This window comes from Oryctolagus cuniculus, chromosome 10, assembly GCF_964237555.1.
Source record: "Oryctolagus cuniculus chromosome 10, mOryCun1.1, whole genome shotgun sequence".
Lineage (NCBI taxonomy): Eukaryota > Metazoa > Chordata > Mammalia > Lagomorpha > Leporidae > Oryctolagus > Oryctolagus cuniculus.
In genome coordinates, this window is record NC_091441.1 from 60786934 (window position 1) to 60812506 (window position 25573).

The 25573-nt window shown below is 41.6% G+C and overlaps 1 protein-coding gene across 26 annotated transcripts in view; it reads right to left on the minus strand.

The window, feature by feature from the left end:
* The window catches only part of DLGAP1 (DLG associated protein 1), a 1071624-nt gene that overhangs the window by 394345 nt on the left and 651706 nt on the right, over positions 1-25573 (minus strand). For 12 of the 26 annotated variants that reach the window (XM_070050435.1, XM_070050436.1, XM_070050434.1 and 9 more), the window contains one exon: positions 13295-14326. In XM_070050435.1, coding sequence (XP_069906536.1) covers positions 13295-14254 — 960 coding nt within the window. In that variant the 5' untranslated portion in view covers positions 14255-14326. Of the gene's footprint in view, positions 1-8072; positions 8497-8532; positions 8918-13294; positions 14327-25573 lie in introns of those variants that run through there. The other 14 variants (XM_008261112.4, XM_008261109.4, XM_051852111.2 and 11 more) reach the window with 9 other exon arrangements.

Here is a 25573-nt window from a genome sequence, read left to right on the forward strand (position 1 = left end):
CTAAATTTTCCATTTGCAAGAGACATGATCTTATACATGGAAAACTCTAAGACTGCACCAAAATTTTGTCATATCTAACAAACTCGGTGAAATTATAGAACACAAAATTAACACACAAAACTCAGTTACTTTTCTATACCTTAATAGTGAACTAGCTAAAAAAGAAGTAAAAAAAAAATCTCATATGCAAGAAAAAATACTTAGGAATAAATTTACCAAGGAGATGAAAGCTCTCTACACTGAGATTTATAAAAAAAATGAAATTAATTGAAGACAAAATAAATGCAAAGGTATCTCATGTTTATAGAATGAAGAATAAATATTGTTAAAATGCCCACACTGTCCAAAGCAATAGCTGAATTCAATGTAATTCCTATCAAAATACTAATGACATTCTTCACAGAAATAAAGATAACGATCCTAGGTTCAAGTAACCACAAAGGACCTCAAATGGCCAAAGCAATGTAGTGCAAAAGAACAAAGCTGGAAGTATCACATCATCTGACTTCAAAATATAGAACAAAGGTATAGTAACCCAAACAATATGGCAGTGGCATAAAACCACACATACAGCAATGCAAGCAAGAGAGAGCCCAAACATAAATCCACACATTTACAGATAACTGATTTTTGATAGATTCTAAGAAGGCACAATGAGGAAACTGTTGTCTCTTCAATAAATGGTGTTGAGAAAACTGAATATCCAGAGTGATATTAGACCTTTTTGTGTCATCAAATGCAAAAATCAACTAAAAATAGATTCAAGAGTCACATATAAGACTCAAACATTTGAAGCTAGAAGAAGAAAACATAATCTCCATGTCATTGATGTAAGGAATGATTTTGTTTAGGATATTACTTGAAAAGCAAAGGCAAAAAGCAAAAGTGGGCAAGTAAGAATAAATCAAACTAAAAACTCCTGCCTTGCAAATAATCAAGAGTCCAGAGACAACCAATAATGGGAGAAAATATTTTCAAACTATATACAGCAAAGAGGTTGATTCCCAAGATTTACAGGGAACTCCAACAACTCAATAGCATGTAAACAAATAACCCTATTTAAAAATGGACCAAGGACCTAAATAGACATGTCTCAAAACATATTTAAATGACCAACAGGTTTATAAAAAATTCTCGAGACCACAAATCATCAGAATTACAAATTAAAACCAGATTGAGATCTCAGCTTATACCTGTTAGAATTGTTCTTATCAAGAAGACAAAAGATAACCAGTAATGGTGAGAATGTCAAGAAAGGGGAACCTATGAACCCCATTGGTGGAACCGTAAATTAGTAAACCATAAGGAAAACCATATGGAAAAATAGATGTTCCTCAAAATGTTCCCTGAGTTTCTATAAAGACAAAATGCTCAATGACATCCATTCTCTAGAGACTCTCGCAATAGACCAGGCATCGACAACCAGCAAATGAGATTCGGTGACTAGAGTGAAAAAAGCAGGGGGTGGAATGGAAACAGAATTTCCTGAGAATGCAGAACACCAAGATAAATGGATGCCTCCTGCTACATGACAGAGTAAGGCTCACACATGGGATAAAGGGAGTGAGGACGCTTCCCTGCAGCCCCCTGTCTCCACTGCTCTCTACAACGGAGGAGCAATGGGAATGCCAGTTGATCTGTCCAGGTCTCAGTGTTGTCATCTGCGAACTGATGGCTTTGGGTCAAACTTCATAACAAAATAGCTACTCAAAAAGCAGGAGAAAATAAGAGAGACGATGAAGAAAGCTGGGGGGAAGTGTTGCTGAACGCCATCCTCTTTGGCTAGTAGGATGCACCGAATGGAGAGATGGAAGTAGGAGGGCATAGGCTATGGCTTGGATGTGGTTTGTCACCCAAAAGCTGGTCTGCAATGTGGTGGTGTTGAGGGGGTGGAACCTTTAAGAGGTGGGATTCTTTCAAAAAACCATTTAAAGCTTGAATTTTTTTTTTTTTAATTTTTTGACAGGCAGAGTGGACAGTGAGAGAGAGAGACAGAGAGAAAGGTCTTCCTTTGCCGTTGGTTCACCCTCCAATGGCTGCCGCGGCTGGAGCGCTGCGGCCGGCACACCACGCTGATCCGATGGCAGGAGCCAGCTGCTTCTCCTGGTCGCCCATGGGGTGCAGGGCCCAAGGACTTGGGCCATCCTCCACTGCACTCCCTGGCCACAGCAGAGAGCTGGCCTGGAAGAGGGGCAACCAGGACAGAATCCGGAGCCCGGACCGGGACTAGAACCCGGTGTGCCGGCGCCGCAAGGCGGAGGATTAGCCTAGTGAGCCGCGGCGCTGGCCGAATTTGGGTTTTTATTTCAAAAAAGTTCTAATGTTTTGAAATTTTTAATTAATTAATAATGAGGGCATGGAGGCTGTCCCCTCAGAAGAGAATGGATTAGTTCCCGAGAGAGTAACTATTGTAAAAGAGTGAGCCTGGCTACTCCCAGTTTCTTGCTCTACTGCTTATGTGGGTGCTTCTTCTGCATGCATTCGATTCCCTTTTCACTTCCCTGCTATGTTTTTTATCTGACGTTGCCTTCCGAATGGTGAGTCAAACGAAACTTCCTTATTTATATATTACCCAATGTCAGGCATTCTGTTAGACTAGAACAACACAAAATGGACTAACACAGTGTATAATAAACCTCACATATTGGATTTCTAAGGTTCATTTCGGTGAGATCAGTTGAAGAAGATTAAGATCTTGCCACGCATGGTTACAATCTTAGAGTGCATTCCATAACCCCACCCTGGGGGATATGGTGGTGATGATGACGGGTGGCCCATGGGAGACAAGAGAGAAGGAAGGTTCTTCAGAGGAAAAGCTCTGTGTGAGCAAGTACAGCCTGAAGGAGAAATAGTTTTAAACTTCTGCTCATAGAATAGTTACAGGAATTTTTATGTAGATTTACAAATGGAACCTAATAAACAACAGTTGGCTTTGACAGTCTTTTTTTTTTTTTTTTAAAGCAGCACGGAAGTTAAAATATATATTTTTAAAGAAGCACAAAAGTTCATATGAGACATTTTTGACTGACTGTTCAGTTCATGAGATCATCTGGCATGAAATATAATGTTTCTTTTTCCATGTAGTGATTACATAATATTCAATCAAATATGCCAAAGCGACCTACTCGACAATTTTCGGCCCGTGGGTCTGATTTTTCATAAGCCTTACCACACACCCCTATGGAGAGCTCTTGTTTCTGGTGGATTTGTTTCACCTCCTTTGTGAAAGCCTTAGAGGGAAGGCAGCAAGCAGGAAAATCAGCTATTTATAGGCATTTTTTACTAAAAGTGTCTGCTCAGCGTGCCATGGAATACTTCCAAGAGGTGGGAGCACAGGAAGCTATCTAAAATCAACTAGAAGGCTGGAGGAGTGTTATGGGGGAACGATTTTACATAGGAGTCATTTTCAGAAAGCTCAGGTTTCATTTGCAAACAAATGACAGTACTTTAACTGACACTCCTTGAGTTACAGAGGAGGCAGCTAAACTTCTACTAGTTGAGAAGAAAAAAAAGACATGAATTTTTCAAGGATGGCAAGTGGTACGGGTCCATTAAAGGTCTTTAAAGTAAGAAGTCCTCTATGAGTGTCTCCCTCCATACTTGTTCACTTCTGAAGAGGTTACCAGTGAGATGGACATTCATAGCCCAGTGTGGGCCAGCAGTTGGAGGCCTTCTTTCTAAGTGTGGACCCATCTATCAGCATTCATTTCTACTTTTCTAATGAAAGTTCAAGTTCACCAAATTAAGATAAATTATTTCATTAACCGTAGCCCATTCTTCCTGTGAATTCTGATGGGCTCTGTTTTTACTGCTTTGGTGGCAATGGGAAGGTGAAGGGTGAAGTTTTTAGGCTGCTGAAAAGCAGGTGGCTGATAGGAATGTCTGAGCTTCTGGTGGTTCGTGAGAAGAGATCCTGAGAGAGACTGGGCTTCACTGTCCACTTGCTCTTTTGTATTTGGACAGAGTCATAAGACTTAGGGGTTCGTTTCACAGAATGGAGAAGATTGGTGACGGACTTTGGGCACACAGGGTGATGGCCAAGGGCCTACTGCCACCTGCTATCAATGGTGGAGGAACTCACCTCTGGAGCAACACTGCTTGGAGAACCTGAGTACGCTAAGAAAGGAGCCATGAAGGGTAAACCGAGTTCTCTTGTCGAGGAACTTCATAACTGGTGCTGTTAATTAAGCCTGTCTGGCCAGTTTACCGAAGCTGCCTATAGTGACAGCAAGGTCTTGGCATACACAAGGTCTAAAACCAAATGCAGGTTTTATATAAACTGAAGCCTGAAGAGGCTACAAGAACTGTGTTCTAGAAGCAGACTTCAAGTCATGTGAAAACCTGACGCACTGAGGCTGAGCTTCAAAAGATCGCCCCTCAGGGATCCTTTCACCTGCAGAATGTAAGCTCTGTGTGGTTAGCTGGCACATGGGACAAAACAGCACCACACCTACTCTGTGATGAGGACCTGCTGCCATCCCACATTGGGAAAAAGCCTTCCTTCACTATAGAATCGGGTATGGTCATATGGTCATCCTAACCCTGCTCCAAGGAAAATTAGATCAAAAGGGAAAAGTGATATAGTACATGAAACACACAGAGAAGAGTTAAAGCATGAGCACGTTTGAGAATGGCTAAATTCAAATCACTTCCACACTGTATTTTTTCATTTATTTCTTAATAAGCTGAAGCAAACACAGTGCTATCATTGTGCCCATTTTACAGATCTGGAAATGGAAGTATTAAGTAGAGAGATCCCAAAATCATGTAGGAAGTCAGTATTGGCATCAAATATATTAATAAATATAATATTTATTTTAGATTATACTATTTATATATTGCAAATATCATATATTTATATTTATAATTATAGCTCCTAGGCTTATCACCTGCAGACCATGTTTCCATCTATTAGACTCTACTGCCCCCTTCAGTAAATAAAATGAGAAATTATCTTATTGTTCCCTAGAATTTTGTTACTTAAAGTTTGATTCTTGGATTGATATCTGCTAGAATCATCTCAAATCTATAGAATCAGACTCTTTGGGGATGATGCCAGAAATTCTCATTTTATAGACACTCACCAGGTGACTCTCATGCACATAAAATTAAGGAAACTACCCCCAAAGAGTCAGTGATAAAGCAAGTGGCTATACATGTATATGAGAGTCCATACAGGCATGCATGTATGTATCATGCTCATGTTTGGCCATATTGATACCACTTTATAAAGTTTCATGCAGAGTCTAACATTACAAGTAGGTCTTTTCCCTAATCACTTTTTAATTTTGGATGCTGTGATATCACAAGGCTGATTTTTGCTGTAAGTTTCCTAATTCTGTGAGAGCTGTGAGGGGACACTCACATTGATAGAGCATAGAGAGCTAATGTATATGAAAGAAAAGATTTACCTATCTAGAAAACTCATTTTGCAAGTGTAATTTGAAATCTATTTTAGAAACGGAAACAGACCAAAGTACATTACTAGACATTAAGAATTGAAAAACTATTGTTAATGATAGTTCTGTACATCAGTATATTTAGAAGGTTGGAGCGTCAGAAGAGGTCTTTTCTTGGTTATGTGTATGTTCTCTAAGACATAAAAGATTAAAAGTCAGTGGAACTAAGAAACTGACCAAAAGTAGCAGGAGTATACAATATACACTCCCCCCTTTACTTCTGTTGATTATGTAACAGTAATTAATAATCCTGATAGCATCACCTTTCAGTTACAAATAGAGAAGACTCAGCTGGAAAATCAACTGAGATGGAAATTATTCCAATCGGGCATTGTTCTTTGAAAATAATTTAATGTACTTCCCCACTGTAGTTTAAGAAATTTGAAAAACACTTAGATGCGCATTTACCAAAATAAGGTAAAAAAAAAAATTCTCTCCCCTGAGGTGTGATCCAAATGGCAGTTACTAGGGACAGAAGCTGCTGCGTATGGTGGGTTAGTTGGTGATGGGGAGAGTTGGCAGTCTTGCAGAGAAGTTAGGAGGGCAGGCAAAGTAGTTTTGAGAAGCAGATAAATAAGCCTTGAATGCGAAGTCACACTCATTATTTTCATCTAAGTTATGGGTTCAAATTTCCAGATGAATAATACAAAACACAGCAAAGTGACATAACTCTTTTTGGATTATATTAATAGTAAACCAGTTTTATTGAAAAGGCTACTTTTCTCTTCCCCAAGCTTCCCTGGCAGATGATGACAAATATCTGACTGGTATAAGGTACTATAATTTGAACCACGTGAAGTGTCAGCTTCAACTTTTAGACCTCTACAGATGACATCTCCACAGGATTCAAGTCTTCATCAGTGAGCAGCATAGTTGTGGACTCTGGCAACAATGCTCTTCCCAAATGAGAAACATGATATTGAGCCTAATTAAGAAAACAATTATTCCATTGAACTCTAAATTCATCATAATCCACTAAGACAGACTGTTGCCTTTGAATCTAAAATCAAATTGGTGAAAGTTCAATTTAATTATGAATTAAAGTTAGCTTGGCAATCTTGCATATATTTTTTAGTGGCACCTAAGAAACTTGAAGAAAAGACTAATGTGCTCTACCTTTCACAAATCATGGTGTAAAGTCTGATAATACCATCATCTCAAATGGGCCAGAGATTATGGATGAGTCTTTCTTTGAAAGAACGGTGAATGATTACTTTCAGCTATTTGTCTTTTATTTGCAATCAAGCAAGACTGTCCTCTAAGCAGAATGGAGAAAATGGAAATAAAGTCTACTGGTCACTGAGAGAATCAGGGTAATTTTTCTCTTTTAGTCCTGCTAACCAATACCACATCTTCAATTAGTAAATCAGAATTCTGTCTGATCAGCAAGTGTGTGTTACCTACAGAAACCTGACTGTGGCTACCTGAGTGCTTTCAGTGTTGCTGAAAATCTTTAGAACAATGAAATTGCAGACCAGTAATAATAAGTTTTTTTAACAATTTCCAAGAGGATTTTCTTATATATTTTTGACCTTCCCTTTAATATCAGTGAATCTTTCTAAACTCCTGCTTTTTCATGTTTTGCTAATTGTCTTTTCCCCTCTATTAATTGGATATGGGCAAAGGCAAGAATTATAGAGAACCAGAGAGAGAGAGAGAGAGAGAGAGAGAGAGAGGAGAGGGAGAATGAATGAGAATTTCAGGATTTGGCTGTTGCTCACTGATTCCACATTTAAAGTTGTCACAAAGCAGGAATAACCTCATCTCTCTATCAACCACAAGAGATATCTCTTTTAAGATCAGCAAAAAAAAAAAAAAAAAAAAAAAGAAGATTGTACAAACCATATCGGAAATGTGCTCAAAAACGTTAGCATACACATACTGGAGTATCAAGGCAATTTACACTAAAAATCTAAAAGTCATCAGTTAATGTAGTTGATGGGGTTTTTTTTTAGAAAAAGGCAGTGAGGAAACATTGCAGTAGCCAGTCACTAGCAGAATTGCTTAACACTTTTTAAATTTCACAGAGAACAGTTTCAACTGAGTTAGTGTAATTTAAATTGTTCCGAGACAAGAGGGAGGAAAAACTCAGCCAGGGAACGAAAACTCCCACTGGGCAAAGATGGAAATAATCTCGAACAGATTTGAAAACTAACGATACCTGCATTAAAAATAATCCTGAATTCATGCATGCTATGAGTGCTGCTTCTGTGATCTTTAGTGGGATCTGATTTAACAGACAAAAAAAAAAAAAATCACCCAGAAATTTTAATTTTGTGAAGTAACAGTAAGTACTCAGGATTCTAGTCTTGAAAACAACCGATCCCATTTCAATCCTTAGCCACACAATGTCCTCTAACGGCACCCAGCATCCTAGCTCGTGTGTCCAGTAAAATCTTATAAAGCCTCTAGGGAGACACAGATTTGAGGGTATCTGCTCTCTCAACCTGTTTCCTTACCATCTGTACCTACAGTAGTCTGCGAGCTTTCAGTCTTGCTAGCTACTATTGAGAGATGAAATAAAATGACAAAGATTACCCTTCTTGCCCACCGAAAACCCACCCAAACCGACAACACACACTCGTCAAATACAAAGTAATAAAAGAGTTATACCCAAACCTGGTCAGTCCTTCCATTTCTTGAAACTTGCACACAAACTGAAGAAACCCATTCAGCCTTAAAAAGGTCGATCATTGTGCTCTCCTAAAATTTCATCTCTGGGAGTGCTGGCTTCCTCGGTCTCTGTCTTGCCTCTCCTGCTCCCTCTCAGTGTGTGTCTCTCTCTACTTCTACCGGAGAGCGTTTTGTTTCCCTTTTCCTGTTACTGCTGCTGGATGAATGCAAAATACACGATTTGAAGGCTTTTTTTTCTTTTTCTTTTTTAGATTAACAGTTGGAAATCTAAAATCTTGCTCTTCTGGATGGCTTTTTCTGCCAATCATTCAACACATAACATTTACATAAAGAGGTATACACAAAACCAACAATTCTGCCTTTTTAAAGCAAAAACAACAAAACCACCTTTTACTCCCGGAACCTCTTCTGTATTATTTACTTAGCTATTAGCACTTACCCTGAGATGTGCCATAAATGCTTTATTCCAAATGTATAAAAGCCAACCACATCTCAACTGAGAATTAAACAGTTTTAATGTCTTCAAATCCATGTTCCTGCTCCAAACCCTAATACAGACAGTCACTGGCAGTGGTACAATAGTTCTAAACAGCAGACATCTGATTCTTGACATTTAAAAATAACAATATTGGGAAAAAAGGGTACTTTTTTTTTTTCAAATTAGCTACAGCCTGTGAGTGAGCACATATCACCAATTGATTGTATTAACTGGAATTAGCAATGATTTCAAGCTATACTGTTTGATTTCTAAGTCCATGTCAGGCAGAGGCTAAATAGCTAAAGTTTCTCACTCTTCACAGAATCACGACAATGGTCTAAATTAATTCTAAATGATCATTCTACAAAGAGGGAATCAGAAATGTGTTATTATTTAGATTTTATTATTACTGAATATTAATTGAACTTTGTTCAGTCATCCTTGAATCAAATTAAGGATATAGTCATTCATTCCACTGCTAATTTCACATCCATGCCCTCAGAGCAGCAAGCACACATGAGGTCAAATGCACATACATATTTACTACAGATCAAAACTAACAATGAAATGAAAGAAATACACATTTTTTTTCTGTTTCTAAAACATATTATGGAACTGGACAGATTTGAGACCAAGAGTTAGCTTCTTCACTTATTATATCTGTGTTCCTGGGCAAATGATGTAATTTTTTGAACCTATACTTCGTTATCTACAGAACTCAAGTTAAGTACTAATTACTTTACCAAGGTGTGTTGGGTACTAAATGAGATATAGATTATTTCTGGCATGTAAGTTATTTGATATAAATCACTTTCTCTCTGCTTTGTATCTGGAGGGGTGGGATCTTCATAGGGCCAATGGAGAGAATACAGATTTCCAAGGCTCATGAATCAGTTTTGACTTACCACGTTGCCTCATACTAGTTGTGTGTCCTCGGCAAGTTATTTAATGTACTAAATCTAAAGTTTCCTCAACTCCAAAATTATCTATAGAGTTTGTAGAGCAAATTAGGCATATTTGGGGAACATCTACTTTTAGTAGGCATTGTGGAGAGTCCCAGGCCTTCCAACTCTGGAAAATGGTTCTAATTAGTGCTCTGACACATGTAACTTACACATTTTAACATTCAAGTGCCCCATTTTCTAACAGAGGAAGGAGGCCCAGAGAGCAGAAAGGATGACCACAGGCTATGTCACTAGTTAGTGGTAAATAGGGACTAGGACACTAGTGGAACTAGTAGGACAGTGCTTGTTCCACTAAATCTCCTGATTGTCGATGTTAAACACACTTGTAAATCAAGCTTCAATATTAGTTGATAATTAAGGCAAAATAACAGGAAAAAAAACCCTCTTTGTTTTCCCAAGTTTGTTTATAAAAATGTGCTTATAGATGAAATTGTTCTATGGGATCCAGATGAAGATAGCCAGATCTACTTTCTCAGGAAGAGTGTCCATGGCATTGCAGATTCTGCCTTGCCTGGAAGCAAGAAAGAAGTAGGAGCCCATCTTCAGGAGGCATTTCCTGTCCCCTTCCTTCCCCATGCGAATGCATAGCTCTTCCTTCCATTCTGTGCAGGAACTTGTCAACTTCAGCACAGTGGCTGGGAAGAGCACATGTTCTACCTTTTGGTTATTTACTCTTGTACTACCTCCCCACACTAGGGGAGAAATAGAAATAGAAGAGTTTTACCTCTTTTAGCTTGAAAGCCTTGCATAGAACAGGAACTCAGTAGATATCAGCATTTATTAACTAAAGTATGATTTGGAGTTTAGTTTATATTTAAAAGATTGAACTAGCTTGGTTCAAGATAAATTACTACCAGTGTAGAAGAGAAAATAGTAACTTTTTCAACTTTTCAATAATTTCAAAATTAAAACCCAAGTTGCCTTGTATATCAAAGACAGATTAATTATTACTCTGGAGAGGGAGGGATGGAAAATGGGATTGAGGAAGGTATATGACTGATCCACTAAAATTAATATTTTATTTTTCTAGCTGGGTGAGATTTGGAAAGGCATTTGTTATATTTTACTTTTTTTTTTTAAACATATTTCTTTAGGCCTCAACTGTTTCATTAAAAATAAAAAGTGGCTTAAAGAAGGTAGTTTGAAAACAGAATTTCCAAATCTTTGATACATGAGCTCCAATAATGCTGTTCTACAAAATCCCATACTTAAATCTGCAATATGTCATCCTCATTTTAAGTGAAGAACTTTTAATAGCAATGTTTAGTTTAAAGATTTTATTTTTTTCTCACTCACCGTTTCTCATGCCCTCATTTCAAGGGTTATGCTGGGGCATAAGAGGGAGAGTGTGGCCTTGTCATCAAGTGGATTCAGTGTAACAGTCCGCTCTGCAACATACAGGCCACGGGACTTTCCGTCACCTGATATTTCTAAGTATTCTCTTGTAAGAACTGAGAATTATTATGAAAATTAAATGGAATAATTATGTGAAATGCTTGCCATAGCATCTGGCAATCAGTAGAGTTTACAATGAGTACTGTTCCCTTTTTTTTTCCTTACTCTGAGTTTCCACTTTTCACCACTACTGGAGACTTGTTACTTCAAAAAGTATGGGGAAAAAAGGACAAGAGGAGAAGACAAAAGGAAAGAAAAATGAATTTAAGGTAGGAAGAATGCAGGCAACTAGGTGAGCATAATGAAAGCATTCTTTATAAACAAAGCTGATGCTGGATCATGTACAACATCCTTCCTTAATCTAATTCTACTCATCCAACCTTACCACTACTTATGAAAATACAGGATTAAAAATTTTGTTTTTGTCACTAGTCATTGAACACAGAGAATATGTTCTATTCTAGGCTTTCTGTGCCTTTATCCACCCTTTTTTTCCAGATAGGATTCCTTATGGGAATACTTTACTTTCAGTGGTGGGTAAGGTTTCTTGCTTGAAGACTTTTAAAGCCTTCTGTTGCAAGCTTCACACTGGTCACATCTATAAATTAAGATTTGGGTTCTAGCCCCACCACTGCCACATGCTGATAGTATAACCTGCTAAGTCTTTACTTTGAGTCTACTTTTCAATATTCTAGGTGGGCTAGATATTCCCTTTAGTTCTAAAATTGTTAATAGTTGTGGCAATCTTGCAGTAAATTAGGCAATAACACCTTTGGTGGGAAATACTGACCATATAATTGTATGTTATTTGTAAAAATTATCCACACATTAATGACTTCTTCTGAACTTGGGGGCATGGACTCTGCCACTGTCATAGCCTTTGGACTGCCAGCCTAGAGGACTTTCAGAGGGGAGGCACTCCCACAGGAGCCAGATTTGTTAGGAGTTCAAAGACAGCAAAAAGAGGTCCTTAGTGGAAGAACTTTTTTTTTTTTTTTTTTTTTTTTTTTTTTGTGAAGGGAAAAAGATTACATCATACACTTACAGTCCACTAGAAACAGGTTTTGTTTTTGTTTTAAGATGGGGATAACAGAAGGGAACAGTGAAAAAAGATACTCGGAAAAAGATAAAAGTGAAGGTCATTCTTGTGGAAGGCTGCGTTTTGGGCAGTGCCCCCAGCCCAGAATATTTCTATTCAGGTGAAATCTGAGTGCAGAGTGAACTGGAGGACAATGGGAGAGACATGCGGGGCTGTGGAGGGGAGAGCAGCCTGCTGGCGTCTATCTGTACATGTGTGGGCCTGTGGAGGGGAGAGCAGCCTGGTGCAGTCTATACATGTGTAGGACTCGGCACTGACACTAATTACATTCTACTGCACTGAGTCTTCCCCCTTCCTCCTCTTTGCTGTCCCAGGCTCTGCAGCTGTGCTTGTCAGGTGCCCTAACTGGTTCCATCTCCTCCTCCATCTCCTCAGGGCCCAGGGCATCATTCTGGTTCACTACGCACTGGGATGGGAAGGGGCGCTCCCTGGGGGCGTGGTGAATGCTGGGGATGGTGATGACCATTGCAGTCATGAAGACCCACGTTGATTTTCCCAAATCAACAGCTTCAGTCATAATTTTACACTTTAAAAATAAACCCTGATAGAATTAAATGCCTTCCAAAATTTCAAAGATCACTGTTTGTTTTTTCAAAGATTGCTTCCATAAAAAGTATTTACTTGAGGGGCAGAGAGAAAGAGAGAGAGAGAGAGGAGAGAGAGAAAGAGAGAGAGAGAGGAGAGAGAGAGAAGAGAGAGAGAGAGAGAGAGAGAGAGAGATCCCATCTGCTGGTTTACTCCCCAAATGCTGGGCCAGGCTGAAGCTGGGAGATGGGAACTCAATCCGGGTCTCCCAAGAATTTGTCAGGAACTCAGCTACTTAAGCCATGACCACTGCATCCCAGGGTCTGCGTTAACAGGAAGCTAGAGCTGGGACTTGCACTCAGGGAAGCAGGTGTTTTAACTGTTAGACCACCCCCATCATTTACATTTTAAAAAGGTGGATTTATTTTAGAATTCTGCATAGCCTCTCCTTTCTTCTATCTCATGATCCCTCACAAAAAAGGAACACAGAACAGGAAGAACTTTTGTCTTTACGTAGGAGGGTAGGCTCTGGTCTCTTAGGGTAACTGGATGTAGTTGGTAGCATTTGTTCCCTTTCATTTTCCTGACAGGAGCACGTAGCCACAGAAATGCTAAATAATGTGCCCAGGTTCACACAGATGATTCAGAGAAGAGCTAAGGCTGTAAAACACAGGAAAAAAGCCCACAGAACAAGATCAGGTAGGCCTCCCAAGCATCCTTCCCCCGACATAAATGGTACCTGCAGGTATTGGCAGGAGCGCTCTTGTTGACATGACGCAGATTTCACCATGGCCTGGTCCACGTTCACCGAGGCCTTCTGGTAAACCTCCCGGGCGCGGCTCACTGTGAGCGTGGAGGACCAGGCGCTCTTCTTCAGCAGTGGCGCGTCCAGATGGACCGGTAGGTTGGCGCAGGTGGAGCACTTGACGTCATTGTTGCTCCGGGAGGCCTTCACGGCCTGCTCGCTGATGGTGTTGTAAGCCTCCATGAAGTACTGCGAGGTGGAGCGGTCGGGACACCTGCCCATGGTCATCACCCCCGAGGGCGCATGGTAGATGCACATATCGCTGTCGAGGTTGTCATCGGAGCTCCACCAGCCCGGGGAGGTGGTGGACCGGGCCTTGGGCTCGGTGCGCCGCTCCTTGCTTTTGCTGCGCTTGCTGTACCGCACGGTCTGCGTCTCGTCGGGGCTGGCCTTGCCCCCGTTGACGCTGCCCTTGGACGGCCCCTCCAGCGAGTGCGACTTGGTGAAGAGCTTCTGGACTGAGTGCACCAGGTGCCGGATGCGGCCGGGGCTGTCGCTGCGGTGCTCCACGGCCGTGCGCTTGTACTGCAGCGTGTGGTAGCCATCGCGGCCCAGCGGCAGCTGCCTCTCGAATTGGTCCAGCAGGTTGGCGGGGATGCGGTTCGCCTTGGTGGCCAGCGTGCGGGGCACCAGGGCGCACTCGTCCTTCAACTCCTGCTGCGACGTGTAGTGCCTGCGCGGGAAGGTGCTGCTGGCCAGCGGGTCGCTGAAGGGGCCCACGCACTCGGCCTGGAAGGAGTTGCGCTGCGTGTAGTAGGGGTGGTCGGCAGGGTGGTGCTCCACTGGGCTCAGCAGGTAGGGTTTGCGGTCCGAATGGTGGGACAGAGAGTCGCAGGCAGCAGAATCGCAGGTGACCCCGTGGTGATGGCTGCGGTTGCCCGATAACCCTTTCATTGCTGCCGGGAAGCAGCCACTGGGGTCATGGACACCCCGTGGTTAGGTTCCAGACCCCTTTCGGGCGAAGACCTGAGGGAACGAAGAAGAAGGGGCAATGGTTAACACATCCTTGGGGTATACAACAGATACTGTTCTCTGACCTTGTATTCCCAGTCCCTGTTAGTATCTTGAATGATTGTTGGGAAAGTGCCATCAATTTTTCAAAGCATCAGTGGGGAGGTGGTAGGGATAATAGCTAGGATACTGGGGAAAGAACACTAGAAAGTACAAAACTTTTTCAGAATTGAATGAGTAATTCCTCCCTCCATGATTTCAGTAACTGAAGGTACCTTTCTCTGGCTTCCCTGGTTTTACTTTTAACCAATGTTAACTGTAAAGACAGCAGACCCACAGGGCTCAGGGCAGCCTAGAGAATTAGCTTCCCTCTTGTTCTTCCACCACTCTCCAGAACCTACAGAATCATCCACACCAGGCTCTCTTTTCCAGCTGAGATTCCTTGCAGGCTGGACCACCTCATGGTCTTGTCTACTGCCCTCTCTGCCCAGCGCTGAGCCAGCCATGTGAGCACTCCATAAATAGGCGCAAAAACACTTGAGGACTAAAAGAAACCACTGGCACTTTCTTTCTTTAGGGTGCATCTTTATATCTGTGTCATGTGCTTTTCCTTTGGAATTCTATAGTTACAATGACAGCAGTCAAAAGACACCCCCACCCCAAGTTAGTCAAGGTGGAAAGAAGCAAAGATGTGGCAAGTAAACCAGAGACACAAATGAAACACGACCATCTATTTCTGGCATCCAAGGGTCAAGAGCTTCCTTTAAGCAAACCCAGAGCAGATGAAGAATAAAGAGGCTTGATTGGGCTAATTTTAGTATCATGTCATCTCCACTTCCTGGTTTAAAGTTTCTAGTTAAATGTTCATACGCAATGGCCAAAAGAAAGGCCCTTGGAAAGGTTCAGAGGACATGAGTACAGGACTCAGGGCTCAATGGGCAGCTCAGCCTCAGGGTCACTCCTGCGGCTTCCATGGGGTGAACCTGGTTCACACCTGAGGTTAGGTCTTCCTCAAGCATGAGCGATTGACATCATGGTCCTAAGGAGCAAAGTATTTTTTTTTTTTTAACTCCAATACAGTGTGTTTTTCTGTAGCTGATCAAGTTCCTACCTACAGCTTGATTTTGTAAAAATGCTTCCTATAAGTCCAAAAATTGTCATATTAAAAGTCATCTTGAAAAGCTAATGCAACTTGCCAAAATATCACACATGTAATTTCAAATATTCAAGGTGAGACAGATAAAAGTTTAATTAAAAAAAATAAAACACCCACACCTAGCCTAATGAAGAAAGACATGGACCTTCAAGAGGTCAGGTCTTGTCTATTTGATGGGACACACTGCCCCTGGGAGCTCATGACAACACTGACAATGTTGACAACCCCTATCCATGTTTAATACAGCTCCCTTCTTTTTGGTCCTCAGTTTCTGGATTAATCATGCAGGACTACTGACAATTTTAATCATTGGTTGGAGTCTCTTGAAATTGGTCTACTAAGTTACAAGCTCCTTGAGAGCAGGGATTACGTTTCATACATCCAGTGTCTAGCAAAGATTCATCACTATGATGGTGGGAACACAATAAATATTTACTCAGTGAGGCCGGTGCTGTGGCTCACTAGGCTACTCCTCCGCCTGTGGTGCCAGCACCTCCGTTCTAGTCCCGGTTGGGGTGCCGGATTCTGTCCCAGTTGCTCCTCTTCCAGTCCAGCTCTCTGCTGTGGCCCAGGAAGGCAGTGGAGGATGGCCCTGCATGGGAGACCAGGAGGAAGCACGTGGCTCCTGGCTTCGGATCAGTGCAGCGCCTGCCATAGCAGCCGTTTGGGGGGTGAACCAACGGAAGGAAGACCTTTCTCTCTCTCTCTCTCTCTCTCTCTCACTGTCTAACTCTGCCTGTCAAAAAAAAAATATTTACTCAATGATTTAATGCACTGATGCAACATTTCCCAATGTGGTCCATTATGGGATCCAAGAGGTATCTGTTTAGTGAAAGCATGACTCTGGTAAGGGAAGGGCCAGGGACAAGGAAGGATGCTGGAGAATCAAGAAGAAACATTTCAGGGACATCCCAGGGACCAGAGGTTTTCAGAGCTGGGCAGGAGGCAAGCAGGTAAACATTTCTTATGCATCAAGTAGCTTTTGACTTCTTACTCCCTACAATGCCTTCTACTTTTCTGAAAGTTCATGTCTGGGGAGTTTTCCTGGTTTGTTGACCATAAGATGCATAGACAGGAGGCCACAACAGGAGAGAGAGGTGGTTGGGAGAGAGAGAGCCTTCTTTGTATGTTATGATCCTAAGAGTAGTCTGTGGCAAGGACATATTAAGAAGGTCAAATACATGTTTTGAGCAAAGTAAAGATTTATTTTATTTGTTTGAAAGGCAGAGTTAGAGAGAGGAAAGAAGGGAGGGAGGGAGGGAGGGAGGGGGGGAGAGAGAAAGAGAGAGAGAGAGAGAGAGAGAGAGATATCTTCCACTCACTGGTTCACTCCCTAAATGGCCACAGACACCAGAACTGGACTAAATCAGACTGAAGACAGGAGCTTGGAACTCCATTAGGGTCTCCCATGTCAGTAGCAGGGGCCAAGGTACTCAGGCCATCTTCTGCTGCTTTTCCCAGGCATATTAGCACGGAGCTGGATTGGAAATAGAGCATCTGGGACTTAAACTGGTGTTTGTAAGGGATGTTGGTGTCATAGGTGGTAGCTTAACCTGCTGTGCCAGAATGCTGGTCCTAGATATTTTTGTCTTTCAAATGTGGATTTAAAAATTAAAAAAAAATACTACCATATTCCAGTAGGATTATAGTCACATAAAAATTCTTGTTACATGTAATAGAATCTCAGTATATAAAATAATGAGATAGTGCTTTCCTTGTAAAGCAGCTGGTCTTCGTTAGACATTTTATACTAAATAAAATGTGAAGGGGCTGGCATTGTGGCAAATAGGTGAAATAGCTGCTTGTGATGCCAGCATCCCACACTGGAGGGCTGGTTTGAGTTTGGCTACTATGCTTCTAATCCAACCCCCTGCTAATGTGCCTGGGGAAGCAACAGAAAATGGCCCAAGTATTTGGACCCTTGTCACCCACATGGTTCCTGGCTTCCATCTGGCCCAGCACTGGTTATTGCAGCCATTTGGGGAATGAACTGGCAGAATGATGATTTCTTTCTCTGTCTCTCCCTCTATCACTCTGTCACTCTGCTTTTCAAATAAATAAACCTTTACCTAAAAATATAAATAAAATGTGAAACTAACAAGAGCTGAAAATGTGAATTATACATATTTACTCAAATGCAGATAATTTTAATTAAGTACTCAATATTTAATTATCTTTAGCAAGTGAGCAGCATTTCTTGTAAGATGATGTTACCTGAGGAGAAGTAGAGCAAATGAAGAGCCTTTTTAAGTCATTTTTAAATGATGTAACCAATGATAATTTCTGTAAGTTAAACCTATAACCGTGATTTTACTAAAATTTAAGTAGGCTGTTTTCAACATACTGATAAGAACCATTTTTTTTTTTAGAATAACAAATCGCATGAAGAATAAATAATTTAACTTTCCTCCTTCTTTACTCTTTTGTAAAGGGATATTGGGATCTTACTACTTTTTCTCTATGATATGGGCCAATATGGTCATAAAAATGGCAATAAATAATCATAAACATTTCCAAATGTCAAATCTGTCCTTCTGATCAAGACCATGTAAGTGATTCAATATGCTAGCCTTTTCCATAGAAAATCTTAATGCTCTCATCCTTTTAAAAAGAAAATAGATCAATTGATTTGATGAAACAAAGCAACACATTTGATGCTCACCTGGTGAGCAAGGGCAGATGATCAAAATTTCAAATGTTTTGACAATGGCTAGATAATTGCTGGTGGCACCTACCAAGGACATTTTGATATTTCTTGTCTTATTCTTTATTTCCCTCTTGCCATAGTCTTTTTTACCCCTCAAATTCTAAGACATTTGTCTCTGTTAACTTTTTCCCAGTCATAACTAATGTGGATAAGTGGCATCCATGGGTACCACCGACTCTCACCGGTTGTGTGACCAACAGCATCAGTAGGAAGCATTAACTGAGCGTGTCTCGTGTGCATGGTCCAGTACTGGATGCTGCAAAGGTGACCAAATGCATTCAGCAAGTCCCTAATGGCTCAAGGGCTTAAGATGTGCTCAGAGAGACATGACCTAGCCACGCAAAAAGGAAATATTTCTACTTATTTCATGAATTCCTGGAGAAGGAAGCTGCTAGCCCCTGAATTAGATTTCAAGTGGCCATAATGACATCTGATAATAGAAAGGGAAATTGCCTTTCATGCCTTGCTCTTTGAGCAAGAATATGGAGTGTGGTCAACTTGCCTTCTTGAGAGTTTCTATGACTACAGTGATTATCTCTGATTTTTCTTGTTCACCACGACTTCAAAATTATGTTTTGTTTTTCTTCTAAGTTTAATTTTATCATCAGATCATATGTCTGCGATTTTGGCTTGAAGGATTTGTTGGCTTTATGAGTGACCATGAGATGAGCTCAGAGTGTGAGATGCATACTCTTTTTATAGCATTCCTACACCTGGAGCAAAAGCATTGCTGTACATGATGACTAAAGCAAGAATGATCAAGTACTGTAAAGGCAATTCTCTAGGTAGATAATTTATTAGACCCAAGGAAACAAACAAGCCACATGTTAGAAGATGCTGACAAGGGGGAAATAGCCTTGCAAAGCTGGCAAGTCCATATTTCACTTTGATTTCTCTGTGTGTCTTTATTTAGAGCTTGTGTTCTTGATTCTTCTTTACGTGCAGAGAAAACAGCCATCTGAAGGTCCTTCCCCACTTTATTCAGTGAAGGCTGACAGGTGAGCAATCACAGTTTGCTTTGGAAATAACATCGTGGAGGACCCTGCCCAGAGAACAGGGAGCACTATGTTCTGGTTTGGGGAGATACCAGGAAGAGGAAACCTCCATGAGTCTTTTCAGGGCCAAACTACTATTTTGGCTTCCCTCCCTTGGCCTGCAATGTGCCCACGCCAAGTTATAGCAGTCGCATGGAAAGAGATAAAAGGTTCTCTTGTCAAAAAGTGTGAAGTAGGGAGTTGGTGCTGTGGAGCAGTGGGCTAAAGCTTTGGCCTGCAGTGCCGGCATTCCATATGCTTGCTGGTTTGAGCCCTGATTGCCCCATTCCAATTCAGCTCCCTGGTAATGTGCTTGGGAAAGCAGCGGAGGATGGCCCAAGTCCTTGGGCTCCTGCACCCACATGGGAGACCCAGAAGAAGGTCCTGGTTCCTGGCTTGGGATTGGCTCAGCTCTGGCTGTTGCGGCCATTTGGGGAGTGAACCAGTGGATGGAAGACCTCTCTCTCGTGCGCATGCGCGAGCACGCGCGCGCTCTCTTTCTAACTCTGTCTTTCAAATAAATACAACAAATCTTAAAAAAAAGTAAAGTAGTTACAAATAGTGATTACATATCCCAGTCTCCCTAGAAGTGCATAGGTGACCAATTCTGGGTAATGAGATGTAATTGAAGATGGCATGCACAATTTCTGGAGAAGATCTTTAAAGGAAAGGACATACATTAATGTATCCACTCCCTGGTTGGAATCAGATGTGAGGGCTGGATATCTGGGGGTGGCAGAAGCACAAGAGAAAGGCCCTGGCCACTGTGGGATGCCACATCAGCACAGCCAGGTACCTTTGCATTTTCTTATTTGTGTAACAGGAAAAGTATCTTTATTTTGTCTCCACTACTATTATTTTTGTCCTGTCATTGTGTCTTCTGACACTTGCATCTAAATCTACCCTTAGAAAGGGGGGTAGCCAGGGTGCAATTATCAGGCATGCTCGGATGCAGTACTTATCTTTGCAGGAGCTGTTCTCCATTAGAGGGATTTAAGTAAACAGTGGCGTGGTGCTAGGTGCAATACAGTTTTCTCTGGCTGTCTTTAGACAAGAGGTTTAGGGATGAAGAGGGGTGACGAAGTCTAAAAGTCACCAATTCTTTCTGAGGCAGTTCATGGATGAAGACTGAAAATGAGGAAGGAACACCCCTGAAAACAGTAACAATGGCCTGGCCAGCTGTGAAGTGACATTCAGATCTGTCCACACGGCTCTGTTCCCATCACAGTCTGAAAACACATGTGGTACATTTTCTAGAAAGAAAAAAAGTCTCTGTACTGCATCTTTCATTAGTATTTTCCACATCTAATTCCTGATTCTATTGAGTGTGAGAATGATAAACTATATGAATCTCCACAGGCAGTTGATAGTAAATAATGGTTTTTTAAACAAGGAAAGGCTCTGATTAATATGTTACTAAAAAATGAAACCATGGCATTTTAGGGTAAATGTAAACAGAAAAGCTAACTGTAAGAATGTGAATTATCATTGCTCAAAGACCACATCTTAGATATATTCTGACCTTCTGAGTTTGTAGCTGCAAAGGGTAACTAGATTCCCCTTTCTCCCCCACTAGGTTAGGCTTCCCTACTGAAGGTTTTCATGTGTTGTATATTAAAAATCATACAAATACTATTAAAAATCACCACTGAATAAATTCAGCTTGAAATATACCAATTACATCCTCAAAGTACAATGCTAAGCTATAGCTTCACAATGTGTTTTGGCTTTTCAGCAACATTAATTGCTGCCCTAAGCAGGTACAGTTTGATATTTTTTGTGAATCCGCTCCTGGAAAAAATCCCTTTAGAGGAACTTCCCTTTCAAAAGACACGGCATAACACAAAAACCCAAAATGAAACAGCAACTCAATCCTCCACTGTAGTTACAGTAGGCAGCACAATAACAATCACCTTTTTCTCCATACGAAGCTTTTAAAAAATGGTTTCATAACATTTAAAAGTGTTTGTTTATTTGATATGGCAGGAGAGAGCAAAGGAGAGTGAGAGTGAGAGTGACAGCAAGGGAGAGAGAATGAATTCCTATCCATTGGCTTACTCCTCCAATGCCTGCAACAGCAGGGGCTTGGCCAAGCCAGAGTCAGGAGCTGGGAACTCCATCTCAGTCTCCAGTGTGGGTGGCAGGGACACAACTACTTGAGCCATCATTACTGCCTCCAAGAGTGTTTACCAGCAGGAAACTAGAATTAGGAGGACACTTTGACATGGGATGTAGGTATCTCAGGTGGTGTATTAACTGCTATACCAACATCTGTTCCTCATAACAGTTTTTGAGAATACAGATGTAGAGGGTGGCTCCCTGGGAAATGGCTAAGAAGCCATCAATAATATTAGTGTGTACTTATGGCTGGTTCAGTAAAATGCCTTAAAACTTAGAGAATTTTAAATGATATTTATTTATTTGGAAGGCAAAGAGAGAGAGAGAGAGAGAGAGAGAGAGAGAGAGAGACAGAGAGAGAGAATATCTTCTGTCTACTTGTTTACTTCCCAAATGTCTGCAACGAATGGAGCTGGGCCAGGCCAAAGCCAGGAGCCAGGAGATTCTCCCAGGTCTGCCATGTGGGTGGCAGGGGCCCAGGGGCTTGGGCCATCTTCTACTGTTTTCCCAGGTGCATTTGCAGGGAACTGGGAGCTGGATCAGAAGTGGGGCAGAGGAGCCTTGAATTGGCACCCATATGGGATGCTGGCCCTGTAGGTGGTGGCTTAACCCACTGTGCCACAGTATCAGCCTCAGAACTTAGAGAACTTTATAAATAGAAAATCTAGGCAGTACATAATAAAATTTAACAACTTTATCTTGAATTTGTAGAAAATGGCTGTCATAACTCTGTGGGACTTTGGAGAGGTGTTCCCCAATGAATTGTTCTCATTTGTATTTTAAGAAGATGACTGATTTTTTTTCAGTTAAGCCTACAGATGTATTCTGGGAGTCAGCTAAGACAATGTGTTTACCTTGTCCAGCCATGGCCAGCAGTCTTCTAGGGGGCACTGTGGGTGGAGGGCTACTCTAACCTGCAGAGATATAATTACTGTCTGCAAAATATTCACAGAGAGCAGCAAAACCCGTCAATATCCGCTAGAAAAAAAGAGAAAAACTTGCAAGCCACTGATTAATCTAGGAGAAATATATAATGACAACAGAAGAAAGCTGGAGTAGAAAGATAGCCACAATACACAGAAAGACAAATACTGCATGTTCGCATTCATAGGTGGAAACTGAAAAGGTTGAGCTCATGTAAGAAGAGAGTAGAATAGTGGTTACCAGCGACTGGGAATGCATTTGGAGAGAGGCTGGATAATGAGTTCCAAATACAGTTAGAGAAGAGGAATAATTTCTAGTGTATTGCAGCATAGTAGAGTGGCTATAGTCAACAGTAATCTATTACATATTTTATAAAGAACTAGAGAAGAGTTTAAACATTCCCAACAAAAAGAAATGCTTAGTTTAAGTAGCTGGAAATACTAATTACCCTCATTTGGCCATTACACATTATTTATAAGTGTGCACTTATCACATTGTATCCCATAGATAAGTACAATTATTTGATGTCAATAAAAAATACAACCATGACATAAAATGGGAAAATAGGGGTGGGGGTTTAACCTAGCAGGGTTGGGATACTCACATCCCACATTGGAGACCTGGCTGGCTGTGGGGCCAGGCTCTATTCCTCATTAGAGCTTCTGGCTAATGCAGACCCTGAGAGGCAGTGATGATGTTCCTGCCAAAGTGATTAGGTTCCTGCCACCTCCATAGGAGACCTGGACTAATTTTCTGGCTCCTGACTTTGGCCCCACCCAGGCCCAGCCATTGTGGGCACTGGGGAGTGAACCAGAGGATGGGAGCTCTCCCTGTTTGTGTGGCTTTCTTTACCTGTCTGCTCTGTCTCTGTGTCTCAAATTAAAAAAAAAATCAGTAAACAAAATTTTTTAATAGATGGGAAAACACAAAAACAATAATTAAAATCACATAGTAATACAACTTGAAAGGAAGCAGTGGAAAATAGCTCCTGATGAAAACCAAGTTATTTTTGTCGACATCCCCATAATGAGCTGAAGAGTCTTGTGAACACGTTCTGGCACATTCTAGACAACTTGCTTCACAGCCAGATTATATATACATATTTGTACCTGACTCACGTTTTCTCTTACAAATTCCCTTCTTTTAAATGCTGTTGCTTTTCTTACCAAGTCTGCCATTACATGTCTACTCTGTTGAGTACTGAGACCCAAAAAGTGCTTGTGGTGAGCGAATATTTGCTTTTGGGAATTTATTCTCCATCGAAAGTATCTACAGACAAGGTCCTGACTGGGACTGTTGAAGACAATCAGCACAGTCTCTGAGCTTACTGAGCCAGGTTTAAACACCACACTCAGGGTCATCTATGCAGAGTCTTAACTGAGCTAATGAACTGCTCACTCCAGAAAGTTTAAGTGGGAATGCTGCTAGAACCATAGGAACCCTGGGAGCCTAATCTGTAAGGTCAAGTCAAAGAAGGGACCACACTGGCACCATGGGAAGCCACAGTTGCATGCTTGTGTGACAGGGAGGGGGGTGTGGGGGGGTGGGGCAGCAGAAACCACACTCCCTGCAGAGAGAGTACAAGCATGTGTGGAGAAAGGAGAAGAGTCAATTTAATACCCACAGAGCCCCAAGGAATCATGCAGAAGCTGCCTCCCAACCTTCTAAATCTAGCCAGGCCTGGTTCCCTGACAGAGCTGCTGAGACCCTGTGTCATCTGTGGCAGAACGAGGCAAGGACAGCAGCTTACTCATCCCTGGAAAGGGGACTCTGCTCCCACGCTGGGATCACCACACACATAATGGAACCAGTGCCAATGCGGAGTAGGTCTCAGCAGGGCCAAATGTGAGTGGGTCTCAGAGTAGCTCATCAGAACTGGCTAAGGGATCTTCACATGGTTTATTCCACTTTAAGTATTTATTGACTCCAGCAAACTATGCACACTCCTTCAGCTTGTACACTCATGCTTTTCCAAACTTCTCTCAGGGGTTTCCCGTATGAGATAGGTGTTCAGACAGCACACAGAGGGTGAGAAGGGCAGTGTCTGTGACCAGCTGTTTTCAGCATCTGTGGTGTGTTTTTCTGCAGATGAGTTTGACCTTCCCCAGCCTCTGCAGTGTTGCTGTTAATGGGAATTATATTTGTAATTCTTCAATCATTGCCTTTCTCTTATTCATCACTCTTTAACATTTTTCATTTTGTAACCAGTTTTTATTCTCCTGACGACTCTGCACCCAATCTTGAATTTTAAAGGAACAAATTTATCTCCCATAAACATTTGAAAAACACAATTGCTGTGGTAGAGAAGAATATATGTCATTCATTGTTTCTGGATTAAAGTCCCTGGATTAAACTTTTGACTGACAAGGCATCAGTCAACACACTCTTAATGTACCAGGCATGAAGACAAATCCAATCACTACAATATGAGTTTGATTCAATAGCTATTTACTGAATGACTATTATTTATATAAGGTTGGTCCACTGGACACTGTAAAAAAGAACTGAGGATTTTTTTGTCCTTTTAAAGGTATATTTCACTAATTAATCTCAAGTTACATTTTAGGAGTTACTGACAGAGGCTTTGCTGTCTCTTGGCATGGGATGGGATTTCCCATCATTTTATTTTTTATATTCCTTAAATTTTTGCTTGTTTGAGAAGCAGAGAGACAGAGAGAGAGGAAGAGGGAGAAGGAGAGTGGGGAGAGAGATATCACCCCTCCACTGATTCTCCTTCCATGCGCCCACAACAGCTGGAGCTGGGTTGGACTGAAACTGAGAACCAGGAACTCAGTTTAAGTCTTTCACATGGGTAGCAGGAACCCAGTCACTTGGGTTCCCATGGTCTTGGGAGGGGTGGGGAGCTGGAGTCAGGAGATAGGACCAGGTATCTAACCCAGGTACTCCTATATGGGAAATGTGTGTTTTTCAATGATTTATTAATTATTATTTGAAAGGCAGAATGACAGAGAGGCAGAGGGAAGGAGGGAGGGAGAGAGAGGGAGAGAAAGAGAGAGAGTAAAAGAGAGTCTTCTATCTGCTGATTCACTCCCCAAATAGCTGCAAAGGCTGGAGCTAGGCTGATCTAAAGCCAGGAGCCTGGAGCTTCTTCTGGATCTCCCATTTGGGTGCAGGGGCCCAAGCACTTGGGTCATCTTCTACTGCTTTTCCAAGCCATAGCATACAGCTGAACTGGAAGTGGAGCAGCTGGGACTTGAACCAGTACCTACATGGGATGATGGCACCACAGGCAGTGGCTTTACCTGCTATGCCACAGCGCCAGCTCCATGAACCACAAGGCTAAATACCCACTCCAGAATTGA